The sequence below is a fragment of the Elephantulus edwardii genome, unplaced genomic scaffold, assembly GCF_000299155.1.
Source record: "Elephantulus edwardii isolate Elephantulus edwardi_28Jun2011 unplaced genomic scaffold, EleEdw1.0 scaffold00033, whole genome shotgun sequence".
NCBI lineage: Eukaryota > Metazoa > Chordata > Mammalia > Macroscelidea > Macroscelididae > Elephantulus > Elephantulus edwardii.
In genome coordinates this window covers 12442713-12468696 of record NW_006399783.1, presented here as the reverse complement: position 1 = coordinate 12468696, position 25984 = coordinate 12442713, and the positions used below count along the sequence as shown (strand labels likewise).

The 25984-nt window shown below is 39.3% G+C and overlaps 1 protein-coding gene across 1 annotated transcript in view; it reads left to right on the top strand.

Moving 5' to 3' along the window:
• The first annotated feature begins 979 nt into the window (after nt 1–979).
• Nucleotides 980–25984, top strand: part of UBTD2 (ubiquitin domain containing 2) — an 82391-nt gene continuing 57386 nt past the window's right edge. Inside the window, exon 1 of the mRNA XM_006884351.1 lies at nt 980–1125. Coding sequence (XP_006884413.1) covers nt 1056–1125 — 70 coding nt within the window. The 5' untranslated portion in view covers nt 980–1055. The remainder of the gene's footprint in view (nt 1126–25984) is intronic.

Genomic DNA, 25984 nt, shown 5'->3' with positions numbered 1-25984 from the left:
GAACAGTCATCCCTATGAAAATGAAACAAACTCTCGCCCTCAACTATGGCCAGGCTTATCTCTCCCTTACTTGGGATGCTTCACCTGGGTAATCAAGTCCGGTTTGAAACCACAATGATAGCTTCCCTCTCCACCTCTTAACAGAGGGACACAGTGATTTAAGGAGGCTGCGGGGGTGGGAATGTACGGGGAAGCCCCAACTCGCAACACCAACCCAACTGAACTGTACAAGATTCCTAAAGGTACTAGGACATCAACGCTCAGCCAGGTAACGCCCCACCTTCCAATTATTCGGGAAACCGCCAGTCCCAGTCCGCGAGTCTTCCATTATTTCTTCTACTCTGCTGACCCACTATCAGAAAGATAAAAAGCTGATGGCCTGGAATACAAACACTTGATTTCGTTCTTCACTTTTTGTTCCATCTTTCCTGTTGTATCTCCCTTCTTTCCGTTCTCTCTCTCACTTCTCCCGGCCTCCAGTCTTTCCTCTCTTCCCGGGACTGAACGCCCCCTTATCCACTTTCCTCTTTCTCCTCCCACTCCCTTCGCAGCCCCTCTCGCAGCCAATCAGAATGCGGCGGCCCCAGGCCCCGCCCCTTGGCGGCCGTTCTGGGAGGGCCGGGCGAGCCCAGGCCGCGGGTGCTTGAGGGCGGCGCCGCGGGGCGGGGGCCGATGGGGCCTGGCGGACGGGCGGAGTCGGTGCGGGGCTCGCAGGGACGTGGCTGTGCGGGGCTGTGAAGGGGCGAGGCGGGCAGTGCAGCCCACCCCGGGATGGGCCAGCCCGGGCCTGGCGGGGCCGAGCCTGAGGCGAGGGCGGCGTGCGGGCCAGGCTTGCGGGGCGGGCGGCCGGGAGGCTGAGGGAGAAGTGGGCGCGGAGGAAGGGGCCGAGCCAAGGCGGTGGGTGGAGCGGCGAGGGGGGCGGAGGCTGGGCCGCGGCAGGCGAGCGGAGCGGGGCCCCTGTCCGGAGCTCAGGGGCGGCGGCGCCCGAGGAGGCTGAGGCGGCGGCGGGCCTGGACGAGTGCTCGGAGGTGGCGGACGAGGCGCTGGGGTCCCCCATGGGAGGGTGTGTGGGCGCCCAGCACGACTCCTCCGGCAGCCTCAACGAGAACTCGGAAGGCACTGGAGGTAGGTGAGCGCCAGGGGGCAGCCTCGGCCCCCCATTGTTCCCGGCCAGGCCCGGCCACCTGTCCCGACCCCCTTCGGGGCCGCGCGGCCCGGGCCCTGCGCCCCTTTGTCATCCTCTCCTCCACGTCACTCCCCGCACTCCGCTTCCGGCTGCCCCGCGAGCCTTGGGGGTCGCTGCTTTCCCTCTGCAGCCGCGGGGAAAAGTCTTGTGCGCGCAGAGCTGCAGCCACCGGGCTTCGCAGATCCCCGCGCCTGCATTCGGAAAACTCGGACCAGAAACTGCCTCTCTGGCCACCTCACTCCCTCTCCAGCCCGTTTAATTATTCAGGAACAGGATGGCGGCGCTGGGGTTGCAGAAAAGCGAATTGATGGGGCGGAGGGGGGGGGGCGGGGAGCCTAATGCATTCCCTCCTACGGGCCCCGCCACATCTCTCCGCACCCTTCCTTGTTCAGCAGAGTTGGCTGGTCTCAGTTTTCCTGAGTTTCAGATGACAGCTGCCCTGGTTGGTTCCAGTTTGGCCATTTAAGCCTGCAAGTTTCTGGAGCTCAACTGGGGAAGTCTCAAGTGGCCACAGGCATTATTTGAAGGAGGGGAGGAGAAACGATCTGCCCAAGTAAAACGTGGCTTCTTGCTACAGGATGGGGGCGTTGGGCCAGTTTGCTGTCGGAGTGGGCTACTCAAATTCCGATCAGTCTTACGTAAAGGAAAATATGTAGGATAAAAGTACAGATGCTTGGGGATCTGACTTACCCTAGTAGGACCAGTACTTTTAAAGTTTTCAAGCCTGCAGCATGCTTCTACTTTCTTATAAGCAGCAGTTTGCGGGGGAGAGGTGTTTTAATTCCGTAGTATGGCACGTAATAAGATTCGTTCTATGATTGCTTGAGCTAAGCATCCCTTTAATGTAACCATAATATGATTCCCAGAGGTGGTATGTTTTAGCTGAAGAATCAGCAACTTCTCAGGAATGGCAAAAATGACATTTGGTTTTGTTCTGACCTGATATTGTATGTTTCTGAAAAAATGAGCAATTCCTTAACTGTTGAGGATTGGAGAGTGTACAACTTTTCATTGCATACTGACATTTAGAGCAGTTGAAAATCTAGTCACTTAGTCTACCTGTAAATCATATACACTTAGCTTTATGCTGATGTGTTTCCTGAATGGCTTCATTAAAATCTGTGAGTATCCTGTATGACTGTTAAGACATACCTGAGGGCTCTGTCATGAGGGGGAAAAAAGTTCATAGAAGAAACATAGTGTATTTTATGTGGTAGCATTTTTCTGGTGGCACATTAACAATTTAGATCCTTAGGAAACAAGCAGGAAAATAAAAAGCATGATTTTAAGCAGCCTTGGGTCAAATTCAGGTCAAAATACTTCATCTTTGAGGTAATCATTAATGAAACCTATTAGTACTTGCTATAGGCAATGCTTAGTTTTAATGAAAACTTTTTATTCTGATTTTAAAATTCTGCCATTTCTCCCCTTTTCTTCTCTTGATAATGCACTAATTTATTTAAGCCTTTTGTTAGTGTGGCTTAAGACCAGCCAGACATTGTTAGAGTGGGTTTTTAATAGCATGAAGCCTAAGCTTTAGATAACTTGTTACCATTTAGAAAAAGATAGTGTCCGTATCTTGGAGGAGTAGATTACTGGGAAGAAAAATAACTATGTTCTACTTTCAGAGTAAAGTTTGGGAAGGACATAGTCATCAGTCTGTTTTCTTCCCAAGAGGTTTGGCCTGATGTTAACAGGGGCTATGTGAGATAAAAGGATTACTTTTAGAATTTAATTATGGAAACATTTATTCTCCATTATTATTGTGACAGTTAAGAATTTAATAGAATTATTTCAAGTGAGAGTTTCAGGTTAATATGTAAAGTAGTGCTTGCTTATTAAAGTAGTTTTTTTGTTGAGAAGGACAGACTTTTTCTTAAGGGTGTTGGCACATATCCTTAGCTTTTCAAGCAAACAGTGGCTTTTAGTAGTTTTATTGCATTTTTCTGCTAATTCAAAGGCCATGCGTCATGAACAGTCAAATCCACGAACAGTCAGATCCAAAGGAGAAAGATGGGCAGTCTTCTCCCCTTTCAATTTACAACTTAGGAAGCCCAGTAGGGGTTTGCTGTGAGTTGGAACTGACTCTCGCAGGCCAGGATTGGAGTTTTTATCTAAATATAAGAGGTAATAGAAATACTTTCATTAACATAGAAAAGAAAACATTTTTAGATGCTTTTTATGACATATTTAAATATGTCATAATATGACATTAAAATGGTGAAGACTCAAGTACTTACAAATGGACTGCTTATGTGGCCTATTTTTAATTCATTTGACCCTTCTGACTATCATCTTTAGGTTTGTGGTTTGTTTGGTTTTTTTTTTAAAGATTTTAAGTATCAGCCAGCATTGGTATAAAAAGAAACAAAATTACTTTTTTTTATACTATTTTTTTAATTTATTTTATTATTTTGTGTGTGTGTACCGTCAAATCAGATGTGACTAGTACAGGAGGAGGACATTGCTCCTCCTTCTCCAGCAGAACTTCTGGTGGATTCAAACCGTGCACCTCTGGGATTGATCAAAATTACTTTTTAAAAAAAAACCTTTTTGACCAGTTGCTACAGTATACTTTCTTTTTGGATCCAAATTTCTTATATATGCAAATAATCAGGTATATAAAAATCTTCCTTATTACTTTTGGAAATTTGTCAAGATTTTGGTGAATACAGAAGTGACTTAATTCATATTATAAGATCTTGCTAGCCATTATTTTCAGTCATTTGTATTAGCATAATTCAGTTTTTTAGCTTTTACTACTTTGTACATTTTTTAAAATCCCTAATTTTAGCCAAGTAGTTGTTGTTGTGAGGTGCTGTGTCCCCTACCACTCAGAGTAACCCTGTGACCAGTAGATCTGAATGAAGTTTGTCTGTCCTCACCAGCCTCACATTCTCCTGCTTAGACCCGTTGCAGCAGTCCCTGTTTCAGGTGTCTATGTCAGAGGCTTGTCAGATGATTGAACAGTTCTCTCCAGGCTTTCATGCTCCCAGGATTTCCAGCTGTTGTGACATTTTTAGACAGCATATTCTTTTTTTTTTTTTTTAATTTTTTTATTTTTGTGTGAGTGTACCGTCAAATCAGATCTGACTGGTACAGGAGGAGATTGTCCCTCCTTTTCCCGGCAGAGCATCTGCTGGATTCGAACCGTGTGCCTCTGGGATTGTAGTTGCAACTCCTTGCCACTAGGCCACCAGAGCTCCCCTAGACAGCATATTCTGTACCATTCTCTACTGTACTATGATGATCCTGTTACACTGGGAACGGTACTTAAGACCCTAGAGGGGACTTTGCGTGATCTTTATGATCTTTTCATAATTTAAAAAAATTAATTGACCACAACCACCTGGAGCTCTGGTGGCCTAGTGGCAAGAAGCTACAATCCTGAAGGGACATGTATTGAGGCCACCAGCTGCTCTGCGGGAGAAGGATGGGCAGTCTCCTCCCCTGTGATTAACTGCGTCTGAAAAACCTGCTGGAGGGTCAGCTAGGGTCGGTTCTGACTTTATGGTGCACAACAACAACAACAACTAACTAGCTTTTCTCACTTTGTTCACTTTAATGAAAAGTGCAGTGATTTGGTCATTCTGTACTTACAGCGGTATCAGGAGAACTGATTGTCAGTGAAAAACACATCTCATCTAGATACAGTAACAGTGAGTGTTTCTTGTGTTTATTTCAGAAGGTCCTGAGAACATCATGGAATCTTTTTGTATATTCACGTATAGCAACTTTAAGCATCTACTTAATTATTGAGTAGTGATTAATCAGTGGTTTCCAGTATTTATTATGCAACAATTACTGTTTTAACTGATTATGTTATCTTAGTTTGTTCTCGGTGACTGTGTAACATAGATAATCTGTATTGTACAGCTAAGAAGATGAAGGCCAAAAACTTATAATAGCTTGTTCAGTATCACATCATTTATAATTGGCAGTCACAACTTGAACCATGGCTATAATAAAAAATGCTAATTTCTCTTGTTTCTATTTCTCTCCTCTTGTGTTATTTTTAAAATATATATACAAAATATAATCAACTTTTCACTGATGAAGAGAGTAGGTCTATAACCAATAATTCATTAGTCTTAAAATTTAGAAATTTTCTTTCTCCTTTACGGATAAAATAACTCTTCTAAATTTATAGCTGTGATATCATGGCACATAGATTGCCCTCTAACCAAAACCTGTTCATTTCTCATATTTAGGATCAAGATCAACAATTCCTCCTGTTAAGGATTTTTGGGGTTTTTTTTAATCTGAGAGTTTCTAGATGAGATGTGTTTTTCACTGACAGACATTTTATTTTATGACATTGTCCTCCCTGTATAGTTTACAGCTTTGGAAGCTCTATGGAGAGGTGTTTAGTTGGAATCAACTCAGCATGAGTTGAGTCTTTTAATGTGATGGAAAGACTAGTTGGTGGTGAAAATTTACAGTTGTTTGAAATTGACAAAGGTAGTCCTTAACCCCTTTCAACTTCTTAATAGAAAGATGATGATTCTCTTTCTAGTGATTTATTGAGGAAGGATCAACTCTCTTGCTATCTGAACTCTTCCAGGCATCAGATGATTTTTTTTTAAGTAGAAAAACTTTTAAAAATTGTGATTTGAGTGAAAGTTTAGAAAACACATTAAATTTTCTTACAGTCATTCATAATACTAATTTGAGTACCCCCAATGGAATTATACTTCTCCCAGTTCTGTAATTCTGATTTCCATCAATCTTTCTGTAATTCTGTCTTCCCTCTCTTTAGTGATACTGTGCTAATGATCCCCTTGTTGGATATTACCTTTCCCATCACCCATCTTAATATGTGCCTATTATCAACTTAGGGAGCTCTGGTGGCCTAGAGGTGAGATCTGTGCTGCCAACTCAAAGGCATGGGAGGATGGGCAGTGTCCTCCTGTGTGATTTACAGCTCTGAAAACCCACTGGAAGGTCAGCTGTGAGTCGGTTCCAACTTGATAGCACACAACATTAACTATTTGCTGATTTTTATTCCCTTCTCTCTCCCTTCTACCCCTGATAACCATGTTGGTTCTACTTTTTTTAAGGAAGCATTTTATTTTATTTTTTTAAAATTTTATTATTTGTGTGTGTGCGTGTAATGTCAAATCAGATCTGACAGGTACAGGAGGAGATTGTCCCGCCTTTCCCGGCAGAGCATCTGGTGGATTCGAACCGTGTTCCTCTGGGATTGCAGTGCAGCTTCTTGCCACTAGGCCACCAGAGCTCCCCTAAGGAAGCATTTTGTAATCAACCAGCATTGAGTGTCTGTAATATGTTGCATGGTTTATTGCTTACTATGCTGTTGCTTGGAGCCCTGGTAGCCTAGTGAGTAAGGGTTGCACTGTCAATTCAAAGGCAGGCTGTTCACATCCACCAGCTACCCTGAGGCAGAAAGAGAGGCAGTCTCCTCCTGTACAGCCTTGGAAAACCTATTGGAGGGTCAATTACGAGTCTGTTCCAACTGGATTTTATTCAGCAACAATGAAGCAAAAGTTATACTGGCTGTATTGGTTCAAAACTGAAGAAATCATTATCCCTTTTTAAAAAAAAATGTAACAACAACAACAAATTCTTCAATATGTCACAATATTTTTAAAGGTAAGCAATACACAGGAATACAAATGTAAAATACAATAGAAACATTTTGTTGTTGTTGTTTGTTGTTATGTGCCGCCGAGTCGCCTGCGACTCGTAGCGACCCTATGTACAACAGCCCTAAACTCTGCTCTGTCCTGTGCCAATCACCCTGTCTCCGACACTCCCATCCCAATTATCCCAGTCACTGAATCAATCCACCTCATAGATGGCCTTCCTCTCCTGCGCCGTCCCTCCACCCTCCCAAGGATGATGTCCCTCTCTAAGGACCAGTCTCTCCTCACAACATGTCCAAAGTATGTTAGACGGAGCCTCAGAATCCTTGCCTCCAAGGAACCACCCGGTTTAACCCTTTCCAGGACAAATCTGTTTGTTTTCCTAGCAGTCCATGGTATTCTCAATACTCTTCTCCAGCACCACAGCTCAAAGGCATCAATTCTCCTTTTGTCCTCCTTGGTCATTGTCCAACTCTCTGATGCATAACAAGTGATTGCGAAGACCATGGCCTTTATCAGACGCACCTTAGTCTCCAGAGAGATATCATTGCTCTTCAGTACTTTGGAGAGGTCCCTAACAGCAGACTTTCCCATGGCAATGCACCTTTTAATTTCCTGGCTGCTGGTGCCAAGACTGTTGACTATGGAGTCAAGCAAACTAAAGCTGTGTACAATCTCAATCTCTTCACCATCCATCCTGATGCTGCCAATTGGTCGAGTGGTAAGAACCTTTGTCTTCTTGACATTGAGCCTCAATCCATATTGGAGGCTGCAGTCCTTGACCCTCTGCAGCAGGCACTTCAGGTCCTCCTCAGTTTCAGCAAGCAGGGTTGTGTCATCTGCATAATGCAGATTGCTGACAAATCGTCCACCAATCTTGACCCCACATTTCTCCTCATAGAGCCCAGCCTCCCGGATAATCTGTTCTGCATATAGGTTGAAAAGGTATAGAGATAGGATGCATCCCTGGCGTACGCCCTTCCCAATTTTGAACCATGCAGTGTTCCCTTGCTCTGTTCTGACGACTGCCTCCTGGTCCAAGTATAAGTTTCGCATTTTCACGACCAAGTGTTCTGGGATTCCCATTCTTCTCAGAGTCAGCCACAGTTTATTATGATCTACACAGTCAAATGCCTTTGCATAGTCAATGAAACACAGATAGACATTCCTCTGGTATTCCCTGCTTTCAGGCAAGATCCATCTAACATCAGCTACAATATCTCTAGTACCACGACCCCTTCTAAACCCAGCCTGGACTTCTGGTAGCTCACTGTTGATGTGCTGTTCCAGTCGTTTTTGGATAATCTTCAGTAAAATCTTGCTTGCATGTGAAATCAGTGAGATTGTTCTGTAGTTTCCACATTCTGTTGGGTCACCTTTCTTTGGGATAGGAACAAATATCGATCTCTTCCAGTCAATTGGCCAAGTGGTGGTTCTCCAGATTTCTTGGCACAACTTGGTGAGCATGTCCATGGCAGCATCTGTTAACTGAAATATGTCAATTGGTATACTATCTATTCCTGGAGCCTTATTTTTTGCCATTTCCTTCAAAGCAGCCTGAACTTCTTCTTTCATCACCATAGGCTCTTGCTCATATGTTGTTTCATGAACTTCTTCTTTGTCTTCCAATTCCTTTCGATACAGTGACTCAGTATATTCTTTCCATCTTCTTTTAATACTTCCGGGATCATTTAACATTCTGCCGAAAGCATCCTTGATTATAGCAACTCGAGGTTTGAATTTAATTTAGCATTAAATGTGCAGTAACTGAAGGAATACAGGAAAACAGTGTGATCTCATTAAGACAGGGTTAGTTAAAATAGGCTTTTTAAAAGTGATACAAACTAGTTTGTAAAAGGTATATTCTTTATGGACTGGCAGAGAGAACATACCATATTTAAGAGTGTTAGGAATAGGGCTTAAAAATTGTTAGAAATAATCATGCATTGTTGTTCAGTGCTGTCTAGTTGAGTGCAACTCCTAATGAATTTATAAATAGCCGATCTGAACCCTGTCTTATCCTGTGCCATCCTCACAATCTCCAACACCCTCAAGCCCTTGTTGCAGTCACTGTATCAGTCTCCCTGGTTAAGGATCTTCCTCTCATTTGCTATCCTTCTCCAGTGAATGACTAGCCTTTCCTTTCATGCACTGAGTAGTGGTAAATAAGGTGGGCTGCCTTGATTGGAATAGTGTGTGTACCAGGAAAGGGGGCGACTGGACAGATAGTAGAATGCTCATCTGATGAAAAAAGAGACTGAAAGAGTATTCTGTCTATAGTTGCCCAATAGCAGTGTGTTGAGCCATAGTGTGTACTCTTTGTGAAACAACAGAGAGCCAGAAAGGCCCTGCCCTCAGGAATTTACAGTTTAGCACTTTCAACCTCCAAGTGTGGTCCCTGGACCACTATCATTGCCATCAACTGGAGCCTGTTTAACAAGATTCCCAAGTGATTGCTGGGCACATTGAAGTTTGGTACTGGGAAAATAAAGTGGAAAACACTCATTTAGCTTTCAGTATGTTTAGGTTTAAGCAGTACAAGGATTTTTAAGTGGAAACATCCTGTAGGGTGGGTGGCATAGAAGTTTAAGTATGAAATTCCTTGATGTTTAGAATTATGAATGTGGAGTTTGGAGTTTGAAAGTATAAAAAAAATTGATGTTGGTAAATGAGTCGAGAAATTCACAAAAGGTAGGGAAGTGAGAAAAACCACACTTGAATCAGGACCATATACATAGTAGGTGCTCAGTCTGTTGAATTGTATTGCATTATTGTGAAACAGGAATAAAGGTCTTTGTAAAACAGAGATCTTATTGTGCTGAAACAGGCCAGTCTCATAATTTCAGAAAATATTTTGGCTTTTTAACTTTTGGTCCTTATGTTGTTTTATTAACTCTATGATTAATTTGGCATACTGGTTAATGTGTGTTTGCTAACCTAAAAATTGGTGTTTTGAACCCATGAGTTTCTCAGTGGGAGAAAGATGTAGTATTGGGAAAAGTCTTCTGTAAAGATTTGCAAGCTTAGAAACTATAGGACAGTTCTGTTCCGTCCTACAGGGTTGCTACAAGTTGCAATTGACTTAGTGGCAGTTGGTTTTGATTTTTTAAGTTTGTTTACAGAAATTCTAGCTGTAGTTTATTACTGATATTCCAACATGAGACATAGACATCTTGGGCATCTAACTAAGAATATACTCAAAACCATTTTAACACTGGTGTAATCCCAGACACATTTCCTGTAAGACATGCATTTCTTCCTTTAACAGAAATAACATGCATCCTTTTTCTTATGTATTTTTAATGCCCCACATATTACTTCTACATCTTCTGTGTTGTATAGTAAATGTTCTTGTTATACCTCTACTCTTAGTGCAAATTCTTGGCAGCATCTTGTTAGTCCCAGTTTACCGAGATAAGTCTTATAATGAGAAGGAGAAGTTACTGAGTGTCATTGTAATGACATTTGTTTTTAAGGTGCAAAATTAGTTATCTTATGACTTTTGGGCAAAACATACTATTTTACCGTACGAAGAGCATTAGGTTGAGTGAGGTGAAGCAACATGGTCATTTAATTGGGCATGATGAAAAATATGCTGCTTTAGTGATTCTCTCATTTTTTCTTACTGCAGACCACCTGAATGGTCTATCTTCATTTGGTGGTCTACTGACCAGATTCTTGCTGCTGCCCCTCACCATCCCGACTCAGCTTTCTGCCTCTACTGAACGGGCAGTACTAGGCTACCAGCAAGCTCCTCATGATTCACTGGGAGTTCAAGGACCATAGGTTGAAAACTTTACTAAAGCGTATGTACTTAAAGATGCATGTGTGTTGGCCAAGAACAATCAGCATGTATTTGTCTACATCAGCTACTTTAAAATGCAGTCAGCAGAAATCTAGTTTGTTTGTTTTTAATGTATACAAATATTGAGCTAAGAGGCTAAATATTGCTGAGTGCATCTTGAGTGATGTACTATCATTCTTGCATGTTTGCAGAAAAACCTTTTGAAGTTTCCATTATGGTCTGCTTTCAGAAATGGAATTTCTTTTGAAGTTCGATGTTGTTGTTGATTGCTGTTGAGTTGAGCACAACTCATAGTGACTCTATGAACAAAAGACTTGAAAGCCTTGCTATAATGACCTTTGTTTCTCAAAGTTCATAGAGTTTCCAGAGGCATATTGTTTAGGAAGTGGATGCCACTCCTGAAAGTAACTTTAATGAATTTATTTGAGCATGAGATCTTACTGATAAATGTCTGCTCCTGATTTGACTAATGAATTATATCTACTCATCACTTACCAACTATATGAGTTTCACATTTATGTTAGTGAAAAAAGCTCTCCAGCTATTTTGGCACATTGGTGAGGTAGAGATTATGGAGGCAAGGGTCCCCAAGCCCCCTGCTCTTGCCTGCCTGTGAGGATGTTGCCTCCTACAGCTGCCTAGGGTCATCTTCCTCCATGTCCTCCTGTTAGATGAGTCTGGAGGTGCCTATTCTAGGTTCCCAACTAAGATACAGTGCAAGGCCCGTGAGCTCAAAATTGCTGTGGAGTGGGTGGTTCAAACCTGCCAGTCACTTTGCAGAAGAAAGATGTAACACTTGGCTACTGTAAGCTATTTACAGCCTTGGGAACCTTATTGGCAGTTCTGCTCTAGATTGCTGTGTATGCACAGATTCAACAGCAGTGAGTTTGGAGTTTGTGATGCTATTAAATAGCTTATGGTCTAACGAAGGTTCAAGTAAATAATAAAATTTTAAGTCTCTGTGACAATGAACAATCTATTATAGAGATTTGAGGAACAGTGGGGAGCATGACAGAAGGCTTCATTGGAGAAGTAGCAATAGAAGTTGATCTTTGAGGTGACCCTGGAGGACATTTATGCTGAGTGAAGTATCTCAGTCACAAAAGGACAAATACTGCATGGTACCACTGTTGTAAAATAGGACTGACCTCGGTGTTGGGGGAGACTGAGAAAGATGGGTTCAGTAATGTATACTGCATTGAAACAGATGAGGGAGAAAACTGTTTAAAAGGGATATGTGATTAGGAATTGTTGTCATGACAGGATAGTGGAATGGACCTGGGTGAGGGTTTGTAAAACAATGAAAGCATTTTTCTTTTACTTTTCCAAGAGGGTAGTGTACTGGGGGGAGGGTTGGGAGGGGAGAAAAGGGCAAGGATGAATTAATGGAAATTAAAAAAAAAAGTTGATCTTTGAAGAGAAGTTGTTGTGTGCCATCTATTCAGCACTGATCCATAGCTGATCCTAGAGCAAATGTTCACAGGCAGTAAAATCACTTGAGAGGAAATTGCTGATCTTTCTCCCATGGAGCAGTTGGATTCAAATCACATACCTTTGCATTGGCAGCACCATTCCAAAAGCCAGAGTGTCTTCAGAGGAGCAGAACCAGAATTAAAGTAATTAAGGCAGGAAAACATTCTATAGGTAAGAGATAAACACAAGGGATGGGTGAAATATGGTGTTTTAAAGATGTGTTTTCCGTTTTTTGGCAGGCTGAAATTGCTGTCATCAGTAAACCAGTACAATTTAATAAGTTACACTCAGCTCATTATGTTATCAGGACTTACTCATAGCTGACCCTCCAGCAGGTTTGCAGAGACCATAAATAGTGTGGGAGGAGATTGCTTATCTTTGTCCTGAGTAGCTTTAAGTACTGTTAACTAGTTTGCTATTCAGTGCTACATGCTGCAAGCTTATTTTATAAAGAATTCTGATAGTGAGGTTTTATAATCTCTCACTCAGTATTTTATAACTTTAGTGGCTTTACCACAAAAAACCCTTAAGACATTTTTTTAATTTTTACATGCATGTGTATGTATTTTTCACAGTTCAGCCTGTGTCACTTAATAAAGACCCAGCTTTCTGGCACATAGGATGTATTCTTCTCCCATGCAGTTAACTGCCTCTGAAAACCCGCTGGAGGGTTGGCTGTGGGTTGGTACTCTGTACACACACAAGATTGCTATCTATAAAGTTGCCCATGCCAGTTTGATTCCCATAGTTCTTTAAAAGAGCTTAGTGCTGAAGGCAGACAATTTTTTAAGTTGTTGATATTAAGTGCCATCAGACTCATAACAGTGCTATGAACAGCAGACCTGAACCCTGCCCTATTCTGTGCCATCCTTACCTTCTCTGACATACTTGAGCCCATTGCTGCAGTCACCATGTCATTCCATTTCATTGGGGACTTTCCTCTCCTTCACTGACCTTCCACCTTTCTTTTTTTTTATCTATAATTATATTTTATTAATTTTCATAAACATTTACAGAGATTTTGGGCTTCCACTCATTCATTGTTGCACTATTCTCTCTACCCTCCTCCCAGTTTGTTCTTGTCCAAATGCCACAGTGCTTGTCAAAGCCAGTTCTGATTAATCTTCTTTGTCAGTGTATCCTTTGCCATTCCCTATCACTCCTCCCTGAGAGAGACTTTACCTTGAGTCATAAGGAAAAGGGGACGGCGTATTCTCTTAGCTACTTCCTGCTGAAAAGGGACGCTGTGGGTTTCAGGGTGAAGATCTTCTCTCACTACTCTAAAGGGCCCCTTTGGCAGTAGGAAACACATAGACTATTATGGAGATTGATTTTGGAATTCAGATGCACTCTTATTGATTGTGCTTGGCTGTACATGTACATATCCTTGAAGATGTATCATGGGGGTTCCTTCCACCTTTCTAAGCATGATGTCCCTTTCCCAGCAATAGCCTCTTCTGGCAGTATGCCCAAATTATTTGAGACAAGGCTTCACTATCCTTGCCTCCAAAGAGCTCTCTGACTGCACTTTTCCTAAGACATACCTCTTTGTTCTTTTGGCAGTCCATAGGATATTCAGTGCTCTTCTCTACCACCACTATTTGAAGTCATCAATTCTTTTGTCATCTTATTCATTGTCTAGCTCTCAGTTGTATAGAAAGAGATTGAAAGGATCATGACCTTAGTCTTCAGACTGACATCATTGCTCCTCAGTAGTTTGGAGAGGTCCCTGTCAGGAGACTTTCCCAATGCAATATGTCTTCTCATTTCCTGACTGCTCGTATCAAGGGTGGTGTTGATTGTGGATCCAAATAAGATTAAATAATTGAAAATTGCAGTCTTTACACCATCAGACCTGATTTTCTTATCAGTACAGTGGTGAGGATTTTTGTCTTAATATTGAGATGCAATCCATATTGAAGGCTTTAGTCTTTACGCTTCTGCAGTAAGCACTTCAAGGCCGCCTCTGAGCAAGCAAGGTTGTATCATTTGCATAAAGCAGGTTGTTCATGAGTCTTCCTCTTATTCTCATGCCTTCCACATTCTTTGTAGAAACTAGCTTCTTAAACTAAGCTTCTTAAGCTCAGTGTATTGATTGAATGGGTATGGGGAAAGGATACAATTTTGACACACATTTTTCCTGACGTTTCAACCATGCAGTGTTCCCTTGCTCTGTCCATAACACAGATTTCATATGAGCATAAGTAAGTGTTCCATGATTCCCATTCTTCTCAGTGTCAGCCATAGTTTATTATGATCCACACAGACATTTTGCAGAATTCTTAGACATTCTGCAACGAGTTAGACTGTTGAATGCCCACCCTTCCCACTTTGGCCTTCAAGCAGACATTTTTAAAATAGTTAAACTATGTTTGTTCTTAAGATTTCAGAAGATCCTTTTGGCTTATGTTTTTAAGAGTATCTCAGGGCAGTAGTTTCATGGATTCATCCTGCCTTCATGACTCTAGGAAGTCTGGGTTCCATGAGAAATTGAAATTCTGTTCTGCATATCCAAATTTTTGATCAAGATTCTACAGAATCTTTGATAAAAATATTTAATGATGATAGTGGAACACTATTCCATTTTTCTGGATTCTTGGAAAAAGAGGCAGTTGTTTGAAGCGAAATTCTTCATCCTTCTTCTGTTCCTGATGCTGCTCCTTACTTTGTTGTTCCAGGTGAATAAAAATCAAATGACCCTTAAATAGCTGCTTGCAGGCTTTTAAGACCTTCAGTATTGTGCAACAAGCATAGAACAGAAGCATTAAATGTGTTATTTAGATCAATTAACTGGAATGTCCCTTGGAATCATTACCTTAAACCTCCAAACCAAATCCAAATCCCATGAGGAGTTGTTTTCTTTTACAGAAGGAGCCTCAGCAGCTACTCTTCCCCTCCCTCTTCTGTCATTGCTATAAATATGTCACACAACATTTGCCAGATCACCTTTTAAAGGTGTATAGCAATTACATATAATTGACTGTGCAGCCCTAACCATACCCTTTAATGCAACATTTCCACTACTCCCTTTCTCCTGTTTTTTCCCCTCCCCAATAAACTTTGCTTTGTCTTTTTATACAAATGAGGTCATACAATATTTACACTTTTGTGACTGACATATTTCACCCTGTATTGTATGATATCTTCTAGCACCATTCATATGTAGCATGAATTGACTGTAATCTTAATGGAAACCATTGGGCAAGCCATCTGTGGAGTTGGTGGGTGGGTTTGAACCATCAGCGTTTTATTAACTAGTTATAATCTGCAGGTTCAGATCTTCTGATCTGGTCACTATGAGTCATACTCGACTCAACGGCGCCTAACAACAACAGCAACAGTTAAGATCTGCTTGTGTCATCCATGCTTCTTTGATATCACACTGACACTCCCCTCTTTCCCACTTTTTTTAAAGAGTTTTATGGAATATCCCCTATTTTGGAATTACTGTTTCCCTGTGGTGATTGCCCAGGATTTCCTTTAAACTGGAAACGGCATGCATCTAAATCTACTTTTTGATGATTCTATTTTTGTCTTTAGACAGGGCTGTTCTTTAACTTTTGCCAGGTTATAATGAATCCAGCATTTTCCTAGTTCATCTCTGCCCTCTATCTCAACTCTGGAATATAATCCTTTATTACAGAACAAGTCTGAACCTTTTTCTTGTTTTTCCACCTAGAAATAATCCTACCATCATTTGAACTTCTATACTACTATTTTTTTTTTTAGTACTTTTCCTTTCTACTTTTTGTTTTAAAAAATACCTTCTATTATGGTTATTTTTATGTGTCACTTTTCAGATTGTAAGCTGCACTGAACCTGGAAGAGTGTCTTTGTTCTTTCATCATGGTCAGTCAGTTCATGTGTGTAGATCACATCTCTGACTTTATAATGGCAGCAGGAGTACATGATGTAATGAAAAAACTGAAGGGACTCAGTTCTCTTGAGAGATCTCACTTCTGCCTCTCTATGACATGACTTCCCAGCTTCTTAGTTTTTGTCATCATTAAAATAAACTTGTTGGATATGCTTAATAGATTCACACTAACAGTTGAAGCTTCTTTTTAAAGAAGTTCTTATATTGAATACTGACATTTTAGCCTTGGAGTTTAATTTCTTTTTATTTCATTTTTGTTGTACTATGCCAAGAATATATTGATTTACAAAAAATAAATTAAAACTGGTTATAAAAAAGAAAATAAATTAAAACTGGTCAATCTTCTGTATCTTACATTGTATCTTACACTGAACATCAAAATATTAGCTTTAGCATTTTATTTCTTTTTCATTTTGCTTATAATGGGTCAAGAAAATTCTAATTTTAAAAAAAAAGTCCTAATTCATCAGTTTGAATGCGCCAGATGCTCTGCTAGAGAATGATAGGCAGTCTCCTACTGTACCAGTCAGATCTGATTTGATGGTACACACACAAGAAAAATAATAAAAAAAATTAAAAAAACAAAAAATCCTAATTCACAACAAATAAGAGTTTAAAGTCTCATAAAGGTATAGTAGGCATTTTTCCTAAGGTCGAAGCACCAGCACAATCAGCTGTACCTACAGTGGAGACATTAACATCTTCCAGGCAGCATCAAGGTTTAAGATTGTCATTGAAAATTGTTGAGTTACTGTGTACTAAAGAGAGCATATACTGAGCAGCATTTGAGCTTACTGTGACATTTAATTGAACCTACACTTGACTGAATTAGCGTGCTTGCTTGTACAGTTTTGCAGGAATAGAAATGCACTTACTTGTATTAACAAAAGATATCATGCAGAGATAGTCTCAATAAGTGACATTTTTATAAGTTTCCTATGTCCGTGCCTACATAGAAACAATAAGAGAAGCTCCTTTCCAAAGTGTTCACAATACATGTGATACAGTTGCACAGGCTACTATGTTTCATGCTGATCTTTATATTTGAAATTTAGTTTCTGCTTTACGACAATTTTTATTGTGGTTCTTAAAAATAGTAAAAATGTATTTTCCAAATCTTAATCATGTTTGTAGAACTCTGAAGAAGACATTTATTTTGTTCCTTTGGGTTTTTCAGAACCAGGTTTTTTTTAAAAAGTCGCATGACTAGACAACAGGGAGAAAACCCCTTATGAAACATCATTTTAAACTCAGTATTTTTGGGGGCATTGTGTAGTTACTGGGAGTTTCACAGAAATACAGAAAGGATCTTTCTCTTTTTGTTAAGTCAGAACCCATCATCCAGTGGGTGGCCCATCTTTCTTAAGCAAAACAGCTGGTGGATTTGAACCACATGCCTTTGGATTGGCAGTACAACTACTCTACTTGGCCACCTGAACTCCCGCACTGAACGAATAAAACTAGATTTAAAAGTTTGTGTAACTTTGAAGGCTAAATTATTTTCCAGGTTAAATTTTTTCCTTTAATAAATATTTTATACTGGTTTGCTCACAGGGTTTCTTTTTTAAAAAAATTATTACTAGTTTTAATGACAATTTACTGAGACTTTGGATTTCCATCCATTCATTGTTACACTTTTCTCCCTGCCCACCCCAGTACACTCTTCTTTTTGAAAAGCAAAAGAAAAAATTCCTTCATTGTTTTACAATCCCTTCCCCCAGGTCTACTCCACCATATAGCCTTCGTTCTGGACTCCTGTCATGACAATAATACCTAATCACATACCGCTTTTAAAAATTTGTCTCCCTCAACTGTTTCAGTGCAGTATACATTATTTATTCCATCTTTCTCAGTCTCCCCCCCAACCCCAATGTCAGTCCTGTTTTACAACAGCTCACAGTGTTTCTATACATTGTTTTTCACAGTATCTTCATTTACATTGTGTTTCATACAATTTTCCCCATTCATTATATTTTATAAAATTAACCATATTAACTTTACTACTAGAAGAAAAAAGGTTTAAAAGCTTACAAAAGAAAGGTAAAACACTAAGAAAGAGAAGGAATATAGGATAGTGACTGTTGTACCTATGTTACTAACTAACTACAGACTTACTGTTTGTTTCCTTCCTTCAATTCTTACCATCTCCTGACCCTTGTGAATTGGTTTACATTAGCCAGGAATTCCTTGTGGCATAGTAGATTAAGTGTTGGACTGCTAAACTAAATGAAAAGTCAGCTGTTGGAATTAACCAACCCACAGTGAAGTAGAAAAATGAGAGAGTAACGTTCCATGAAGATTTACAGCCTTGGAAACCCTATGGGACAGTTCTCTGCTGTATAGGATTCCTCTGACACGTTGGATTCAGAAATTCCTAGAGTGAAGAGCAAGCCCTCAAGTGATCAGTCAAGTGATCTTTTTCTTTCAGAGCAACATTTCCTTCATAATTCATTCTATGAAGTATATTTTCATTAAGATGTAAACATTAGCAGCTCATTTGAAGCGAGAAATTCACCATAGCTATGTTAATCCATCTCTCAATTACTGATTTGAATTTATTTTTCCATTTCCTTTTGTGGATACAAACTGTGAAAGCTTTGCCACAAAGTAAGGCACACTTGTATTATGTATCAGGTAGGAAGCGCTACATGGAAAGGGGTCTTGTGTATGCAGTCTTGTGTTACCAAGGTTTTACTTCGTTAATATAGGAGGAATCAGAATCAGGGAAGTGTTGTGAAGGACCAGGGAGGTAAGGCCTAATATCTGACTGCTGTGTATGAAGGGTGGATAGGATGAAAATGAAAGAAAACATCAGTGGAAAAGTGTCTTGGCATCTGGTATATAAAGCTACGACCCTCTTCATTCAAGATCCTTTTTCTTGTTCACCTATTGAAAGATGCCAGTGACTCCAGCTTATAGTGATCCTGTGCACAGAATGAAACACTCCTTGGTTCCCTACCATCCTCACAATCTCAGCTGTCCATAAGTTTATTGTTGTAGTCCCTGTACTGGTCCATCTTGTGGAGGGTTTTTCCTCTTTTTCTGATGACCCTTTGCCAAGCATGATGGCTATCTCTAGCTCCTGGTCACTTCCTGATATTATGCCCAAAGAATGTGAAAATAAGATTTCACTTCTCCTGCTTTTAGTTTCCTGGCAGTCTGTGGTATATTCAGTGTTCTTTTCCAGTACCACAATTCAAAACAATCAGTTCTTTGGTCTTCCTTATTCATGTGAAGTTTTCACATACATGTAAAACAACTGAAAATACCAAAGTAACAGTCCTGCTTTTCAGCACATTAAAGAAGTCCTTTGCAGCAGATTTGCCTATTACAACACATTCTTTGATTTATTGACTGCTGCTCTCTTGGGTGTTGGTTGTGACTCTAAATCAAGTTAAATCATTGACAACTTTATTCTTTACCTGATGTTGCTTATTGGTCCAGTTGTGAGGATTTTTGTTTTCTCTTCATCAGTAACTGCTTCAAGTCTTCATTTTCTGCCAACAAGTTTGTATCATCTCTCACCACGGGTTGCTAATGAATCTTTCTTCAGTCTGATGCTACATTCTTTATATTTAGCTTTTGTGATTACCTGCAGCATATAAATTGAATAGATGTGGTGAAAGGGATACAATCTTGACTCACCTATTTCCTGATTTTCAAGTCATTCAGTATCTTCTTATTCTATTTTAATGCCAGTTTCTTGACCTATGGACATGTCTATATACTCCCTTACTTATAGTATAAATAATTGATGTGTGGTGCTCTTTATTAATTTTAAAAATGTCTACCCTGATTGAGTATGTATGTGTGTGGGGTGTGTGTGTTTGAAATAATTTGTAGACATTATTTCTTTTATTCTTATTGAAGAAAAGTTATTAAAGTTACTGAAAGATACTTTGCTCCAACCCAGAAAACCTCTTTACAAAAATAAAGTTTCACCGTTGAATAAGCGTTTAAAGCAGAATGTTTTGCATTACAGGCAATCTGCTGAAGAGATTACAAAGATAGAAATGTTATCCTTTATATAGTTGAGTAGATACAACTCATTACATTCATGTTTAAGATAAAATTGCCAATTTCCCAGTATATTTATGGCTGGACCTGAAGTTATGCTAATCTCCTTCCCAGAAATTGGGAATGAGTTAGGAGTGTGATCTTCCTTGATGAATCTCAAAAAAGTTAGAGGTTTGACCTCATTGATTTTAGAAGAGGTAGCTCCCAGGTCCAGAAGGAAACGTCATTGATTTACATTCTTACCAGATACCTAAAGGAGAATTCTGAAAGAACAGGAAAGGAGAGTTTCTTCCTTTTTTTCCCCCCCATATTTATATTGTGATTTTAACAAAAGTTTACAGAGAAGTTGAATTTTCATTCATTCGTTGTTGCACACTTTCCTACCCCTGCCCCAGTTCACTTTCTTTCTTTCTTTTAAATACTCATTAGTTATTGCACAATTTCCTCCCTCCTCTTCCCTTGCTCCTCCCCTGGTCCACTTTGCAATACAACTCTTGTTCTGGACTATTGTCTTGTGTATATTGCTTAATCATACATTCCTTTTAAATAATTCTCATTTGTTCCAATGTAGTGTTTATTTATCCTGTTTTCCTAGTTAATCCAACCCCCCATGTCAGCCCTGCTTTACAGCAGTGGTATTATGCAGTATTTGTCCTTTTGTAGCTGAGCTGTTTCACTCAGAATAATGTCCTTTAAGGTCACCCATGTTGTGTAATGTTTTATGAGTTCATTTGTTTTTCAGTGCTGCGTAATATTCCGTCCTATGAATATACCATAGTTTTTATATCCATTTGTTTGCTGGTGGGCACTTGGGTTGCTTCTATCTCTTTGCTATTGTGAATAACAGAAATAAACATGAATGTGTATACATCAGTTTGAGTGGCAGCTCTAGTTTCTTTAGAATATATTTCCTGTAGTGGAATTGGCTGAGTCAAATGATAATTCTATTTCCAGCTTTTTGAGAAAGACGCCACACCATCTTCCATAGAGGTTTCATTGTTTTACACTCCCACCAGTAGTGAATAAGGGTTCCAGTCTCTCACCAGCATTTGTTATTTACTGCTCTGTTGAACTCTGCTATTGTTGCTGGGGTAATATGACACCTCAAAGTTGTTTTTATTTGAAGCTCTCTGAGAGCTATGGATTTGAAATATTTCTTCATGTTTGTTTCCATCTGAATGCCTTCCTTAGTGAAGTGTCTATTTCATATCCTGTGTCCATTTTGCGATTGGCTTGTTTACCTTTTTCTTGTTGAGGTGCTGGGGTATTCTACAAATTTTAGATATCAGTCCCTTATCATATATGTCATTGCCAAATATTTTTTCCCCAGTTTGTGAGTGTCCTTTTTGGAGAAGTTTTTTTATGTGTTTAGGGATTTGATCTGTAGAATAGGGTCACTTTGAGTCCACTGGCCAGCACACTATTCAGTTTGTGTTCGCATTTTATCTATGAAACATCTTCCCCTGCCATGTTGTAAATTTTGTGAGGGCAAGGACATTTAAAATTTGTCCCTTACTGGGGCTTCAGTATTTCACACAGTTTTTGGCATATATGTAACAAATAGTTGTTGGTTGTGTAAGTAAATAAAATAGCATTTGTGGACAGTAATATCTATCATTTGAAAATTAAAACTTTAGTACTTTGATAGTTTTATTTAGTCTTTGGGTGAGGTTGTTTTATTGCAAACTAGTTCCAGTAGCTTAACCTTTCTGGTGGTGTGAGTCCACGAATGGCTCCTCAGGAGAGAAGATGGACAGTCTCCTGTGTGACTTACATCCTCTGAAAACCCACTGAAGAAGGGTCAGCTATGAGTTGCTTCTGACTCAACAGCAGTGAATTTGAGGTTTTTTTTAAAGTTCCTAAGTCATACTAATTGTCTCTTCTTTTTTAGAGACATTAATTCTGGTATAAATTCTGTGTGGACATTTGGTGTAATGAGGCAGTGATCCAAACTTGTGTTTAATTTGTGTATTTTTTTAAAAATTCTGTCTTCCTTATGAAACTGAATGGTGATTTTTATTTCTTCTGCTGTAAACACAGAACTAATTATAGAGCACACAGGCCAGGAGTGGTGTTAGGCAGCAGTTGGGCTCATTTTTGCTTATGTTGAATGAAACAGAAAGTTAAGTTTCATGGGTATTTTTAACCATTAACTAGAATGATGAAGACACCCTTTAAGAATTCTCTTGTGGTTTGTTTGCATTTTAAGCAAAGAATCTGGGGACAAGTTCTTTTAAGAAGCAAGAGCAGCTGATAGGTTCAAACTCTGGCTTTTTGACTGCCAGCTCAGGTTTTAAGCTCAGTGTACCACTAGAGCTGGTTTCAAATGCTTTATTGAAGTCTTAATTTTACCTTAAGGAGGCCGGCATAATTTAGAATCGGAAAAGGTATGCATCAGAGCTATGTCCTTTATTCATACCTACTCATTCTCTATACTGAGCACATCATTAGACAGGCTGGACTTTGTGAAGGAGAGAGTAACATCAGGGTTGGAGGAAGACTCATCAGCAACCTGCATTTTGCAGATAACACAACTTTGCTTGCTGAAAGAGAGGAGAATTTGAGGCACTTGCTGTAGAGGATCAAGGACTGCAGCCTTCAGTATGGATTGCATCTCAACATCAACAAAATAAAATCCTCACCAGTTATCAATGTAATAGGTGGGAAAAATATTGAAATTATCAATGATTTCATCTTACTTGAATGCACAGTAAACACACGGTACTAGCAGTTAGGAAATCAGAAGACATAAAGCTTTAGGAAAATCTGCTCTCAAGAGTCCTGAGGTACAGTGTTGTCACTTTAAAGACTAAGGTGTGCCTAATTAAAACCCTAGTTTTTCTAAGCATCTAAGAGCTAGATGGCGAATGTGTATGACAGAAGAAGAACTGATGCCTTTGTGTTATGGTGTTGGAGAAGAATGCTGAATTTTCCACAGACTGCCAAAAGAACAAAGAGAAATATCTTGGAGATGGTGCAACCATTGCATGCCATGGGGTCAGGGATGGCAAAGCTGTCTCACATACTTTGGGCATGTTTCTAGGAGAGGCTGTTCCTTGGAGAGGGGCATCATGCTCGGAAATGTCAGACCTTCATTGAGGTGGATTGATACAGTGTCTGCCACAGTGGGCTCAAAGTTTCTGAGATATGATAAGGATGTCACAGGATGGGACAGGCTGCAGATCATACTTTAAGGCAGTTAACAACAAGTGCTACAAAGAGAAGCTCTGGTTGTGTAGTCCATTTCATATTGTCTTGCTAATCAAAAGGCTACCTGTTTCTAGCAGTTTTAATCCATCAGCAGCTCCAAGGGAGAATGATGGGCTGTTTCTTTCCAGTAAGATTTACAGCCTGGAAGCTCATTAAAGGGCACTATGAATCAAAATCACTTCAGTTTGAGGTGATAACAATTGTACATACTTTCAGAGTTTCTGTTGTCACGTTTAATAATACTAAATTGCTTTTTGTAGCTGAATCATTCTCTGTTGCATGAGTCTACCACATTTAATCTATCTTTTTGATCAATTGATGGACATTCAGATTGTTTCCACTTCTGGTTATTATATTAGAACTTAAAATCTGAAGCACTTGCTTTGTAGCTGAGCCTTAACACCATTTCCATTCCTGACATAGGTTCAGACCTTATTTGGATTCTGACCAGTAAAGCCAGCCAATGTAGTTGAAATTGGATTATGCCTGGGAGCCTAGGAAGGGCAGTTCACCCTGGACATTTGCAGAGAACCAGGGGATTTGCCTGCTCTTGTCTTTAATGATTTCTCCTAGCAGAGACTATCATCTGACTATATGATGGGAACCCAGGACACTTCCTTTAGTTCTCATCTATAGTCCCACCTGCCACATTGATAAAATGAAACTGCTAGGGTTATGATCTGGTAAAGATTTTCTTACCAATGTTGCCCCGTTGACATCAGTGTAAAAGTTTTTGTGGGAATGTTTGTTTTTAGTTGTCTTGGGTTGGTCACACAGTTCCTTAACTACTAGGCCACCAGAACTCCCCAATTGTATTGGATACATACATGAATTGTTCGAGTTAAGAAACTGCCAAATTTTTCATAAGGGTCTATACCATTTTACACTCCTGTCAGCAGTGTGTGAGAATTTACATTTCTTTACACTTTTGAAAATAATTTTTGTCCTTGTTCTTTGTTATAGCAGTCTTTGTAGATTGCAAATGCTTTTCATTGGGTTTTCATAATGACGGATAATAATGAGCATCTATGTGCTCATTTACCTATTGAGATATCTGTCTTGTGTGAAGATGTGTATCTTGAAATCCTTTGCCCAAGTTTGTCTTGGTTGGTGGTAGTTTGCTGTTTTTTTGTTCTTATCCTCATTTGCCCAGTTATTAATTGCATTATTTATCTTTTGTTGGTAGTGTTGAGTTTTTGTTTTGTTTATGATGGAAGTTTATAAAGTTGGTTCCCATTTAACAATTCTTCACAAGTTATTTCATGATATTGGTTATATTTTTCACAATGTGTCATTACTTTTATTCATACTGTTTATTCATCCCTGTTCCCTTACTTTCTCTCATGTTTGCTTTAGACCATTTGGTCTCACACAGATAATTTTTTAAAGGACTTTAGTACTCATAGGTAGTACTCTGCTTTATTGAAGATTTTAAAGAATATCTCAGGGTGGTAGTCACAAGGAGTCCTTTAAACCTGGCAAGTCCGTTACACCTGGACTTTACTTTGATTTGTTCCACATTTTCCCTCTTTCTATCAGGATCACTATTCTGAATAGTTTTGGCAGATCTGAATTGTCAGCAGTAATACCAGATACCATCTATTCCCTCTGGCCTCAGATTATCTAGATAGATAGTCCTATGGACTTCTTCCTCCCTTAGTGTTTGGTTTTCTATTTTATCTTTTGTTTCAGGCTGTCGAGACTAGTAGTTGTATTTTAGATGTGTACATATTTTTATATATTCTGGATATAAGACCCATTTCATGTCTATTATGTTTTGCTTTTTTTTTTTGCCATTCAGTGGGTGGTCTTAATTTAGTTGACAGTTTTAATGACATGTAAATATTATTATTATTGATAGAATCTAGTTTCTTCTTTTGAAGGGATTGCCTTTCTTGGTGTCTTGATTGCCTAGTCTGAGATCACAAAAAGTTTTGCTTATAGTCTAAGAATTTTATATTTTGCTTTTACATTTAGGTCTTTCATTCATTGTGAGCTAAAATAAATAAATATATGTGTGTGTATGTGTATGTATATATGTATATATACACGTTCACTATGAAGTAGGACTCCAGTCCATTCCTTTGCATGCAATTATCCAGTTCCAGTATCATTTGAACATAAATAATGTGTATTCTAGGTGTGTATTCTTATGTGCTAGTACACTAAAGTTTGAAAACTTCATAGCAGATTTTACTCTTATTTTGGCTAAGTTCCATAGCTTCTGTTTCCATATCAATTTAGAATCTAATTTCTATTTCTAGGGAAATTGATTTTTAATGGAGATTATAGTCAATCTGTAGATTGATTTGGGAGATAGTGCCATTTTAACACTATAAAATCTTTGAATTCACTTATTTAGGTCTTTAAATTTTTTTAGTGGTGTTTTGTTTGTTTTCTGTATGCAAATCTTGTACCTCTTTTGTTAAATTCATTTTAAAGTATTATTTTTTTCGTTTTTGTTGAAAATGCATGGAACAAACATACTCCAATTCAGTAGTTTCTACATTTACAATTTGGTGACAGATTACAGTATTCAAAGTTTCCCAGCCGTTCCTATCCTCTTGAGTTTTTACTCCTCCTTTAACCTAAATGCACTGCCTGGTAACATTCCTGTCTGATATTTTGAGTTGCTCTTGTTAACTGTATTCCCACATAGGTAGTTCTTCAGAGTATAATGCTCAAGGCAAACATTTCTTTACTACTTAAGCTCTATTTTTGTTTGGTTTTAAGAACACTACAGAGGACAGGGGGTATTTTTAGTTTAAAATTTATTTCAGGCAATAGATTTTATACATTCATTGTTGTTG